The sequence below is a fragment of the Penaeus monodon genome, chromosome 14, assembly GCF_015228065.2.
Source record: "Penaeus monodon isolate SGIC_2016 chromosome 14, NSTDA_Pmon_1, whole genome shotgun sequence".
NCBI classification, from domain to species: domain Eukaryota; kingdom Metazoa; phylum Arthropoda; class Malacostraca; order Decapoda; family Penaeidae; genus Penaeus; species Penaeus monodon.
Genome location: NC_051399.1, coordinates 42,793,781 through 42,796,280, shown reverse-complemented (window position 1 = coordinate 42,796,280; position 2,500 = coordinate 42,793,781). Strand labels below are relative to the sequence as shown.

The 2,500-nt window shown below is 35.0% G+C and overlaps 1 protein-coding gene across 13 annotated transcripts in view; it reads right to left on the bottom strand.

The window, feature by feature from the left end:
* The window catches only part of LOC119581157 (NADP-dependent malic enzyme-like), a 59,581-nt gene that overhangs the window by 4,578 nt on the left and 52,503 nt on the right, over positions 1-2,500 (bottom strand). For all 13 annotated transcript variants that reach the window (XM_037929524.1, XM_037929523.1, XM_037929536.1 and 10 more), the window contains exons 8-11: positions 2,433-2,500; positions 1,899-2,002; positions 1,534-1,743; positions 781-904 (exon numbers count right to left, since the gene is read on the bottom strand). The exon at positions 2,433-2,500 is cut by the window's right edge and continues 158 nt beyond it. In XM_037929524.1, the coding sequence (XP_037785452.1) occupies positions 781-904; positions 1,534-1,743; positions 1,899-2,002; positions 2,433-2,500 (506 nt within the window). The remainder of the gene's footprint in view (positions 1-780; positions 905-1,533; positions 1,744-1,898; positions 2,003-2,432) is intronic.

Below are 2,500 nucleotides of genomic sequence, written 5' to 3'. Positions count from 1 at the left end.
AGTTTCATGTCAAAGGAAATGTTCAATCTTGTATCTCACTAATATTGTTTTCTATGAAGCCATGAAGGCCACCAAAATAAACCAAACCATAAACAAATAACTGAGTTGATGACCCACATTTCACTTGCTTTTGAACCTAAATATTGGCGGTGCTTGAAAGCAGGTGCTGGATGTGGTTGGAAGTAAAATGGTACTTTACATTACAAGACTGTATATGCATGTCAAATACATGCTATGATGAAAGCAGGACTTTAAAAACTTGTGATAATAATTAAAAAACATAAAAGTGTAGAAAAACTGATGGAGTTATGTTGACAACATTCAAATTGGATGTAAAACAGCAGTCATTGTCAGTCCAAAGCAATATCTTGTTGAATTCACAATATGTTCACAGGGACACCTGGAAGCTAAGCACATACATATTCAAAGCTTTATGTGTAGATGTAGTAAATACTTCAAAACTGTATTAATCATCTTTCAAAAACGAAATTTTTATGTAAATGAAAACAAATTATTGATAAAAACACCATCACCAACATAAGGAAATCTGCTTACCCTGAGAAAATAATCTTTGATGTTTATGGACAATTGAACTAAAATAAAGATATTTCTGCCCTTATTTGCAATTCTGAATTCGTACAAGAATACAATCTATGGACTATATACATGATTTGGAGAAATCTAGCCATTTATAGAAACACTGAATCTATAATTCTACCAGAATTTTGAGCTAACTCTGGCCATTTTCCAAATATCTTTTGCAAAAGAATCCCAACATACCTGTCTTGTATGCATGTTCAGCAATGTAGGTAGCAATCTTCAATGAACAAGATTGAATGTCTGTAAGAGGAGGATACAAGCGGCCCTGCTCAAGATTCTCTTCAGTTACCATATCAGCCAGAGCCTGTAACATTAAGCAGGGAATTAGGTATATTCTTCATAAAGTCATTAATTCACAAGAAGTCCCTGTATGCTGCAAATTTGTTCTAGCATACAGTACATTCATCTTTGTTCATTAACAATGTTTCACATCATAATGCTAAATATTCAGTAATGTAAATCCCTACTTTCACACACTGCCCTGGTAACCCAGAAGTCCATACTTACACCCACTCATATATTGCTGCTGAGAGCAAACCCAGGGTATATTATGAATGTATGCCCCTTATTTGCCACATATGCTGAATTCAAATTTAAATGATACAAATTTAAATATGATGTTACTTTTTGATTCATTTCATGTTGAAAACAATCATTTTAAAGATTCTGTTGCAAATACAGAAAAACTAACATGAGGATATGAAAAACAAACCTTCATTTCTATTTCATTTAGACATCTGGACTTTGTCTAAATGCTGAACACCATTTAGACAAATGCAATGCAAACAAACATGATTATCTACATCATAAACCATCACACTATTAACAAAATAAAAATAAAAATTAATAAACACATGAAACGCATCGGGCAGTGTGCCATGCCTACCAACTTCAACTACTCCTCATAAAAAAATTAAAATTGAGACCACAAACCTTTGCTGCCATGAGGAAAATTCCATCATCAATGTGGTGAATTCCAGTGCAGATTACACCCAGAGCAACACCAGGGAAGATGTATGCATTGTTGCCTTGGCCTGGGTGGAAAGTCCTGCCTTCATAAGTCACGGGGTCGAAGGGAGAGCCTGATGCAAATACACCTCGACCTTCAGTATATTGGTAACAGTCCTCTGCAGTGCATTCAGCCTGCAATTAGCAAAATTGATGTGTGAGACAAGTGTGAAAATAGCAACACAGGAGTTTGTGTGGAAAAATAAGTTGTAAAATCTACCTTCTAAGCCCTTTACAATAAAATTTTTTTACACAAAACAAACTTTCTCTTTTGAAAATTCAAACTATACCTTGCTGGTTGGGTTACTAAGAGCAAAGATAACTGGTCGCTCATTGAAGGAAGCCATATCCTGAAGAAGCTGTGGGGTGAACACTCCTCCAATGGCAGCAGCACCTTGAAAGTAGACAATCAGAATATAAATACGTACACACCTTGACAATGTTTAATTAATTAATTCAACTGAATTCAAATAAATCTGGTGATATAATATGTTTTTTTTTTTTTTATTCTGATATTAAATTGATTTAAATGTTTCTAATGCCATATATCTACAAAGTAAATAAATTAATAAATAAACACACACACACACACACACACACACACACACACACACACACACACACACACATACATACATACATACATACATACATACAACACACACACACACACACACACACACACACACACACACACACACACACACACACACACACACACACACACACACACACACAAAACCAATAAAAACAAATAATATGAGAAAGGAACTAGATACACAAGACAACATCACACACACACAGAAAAAGGCCACTGATCTTACCAATGAGAGTAGTTGGTTGCAGCTCTCTCACAATCTCTTCCAGTTCGTCCATAGGTTCATGCTCATGG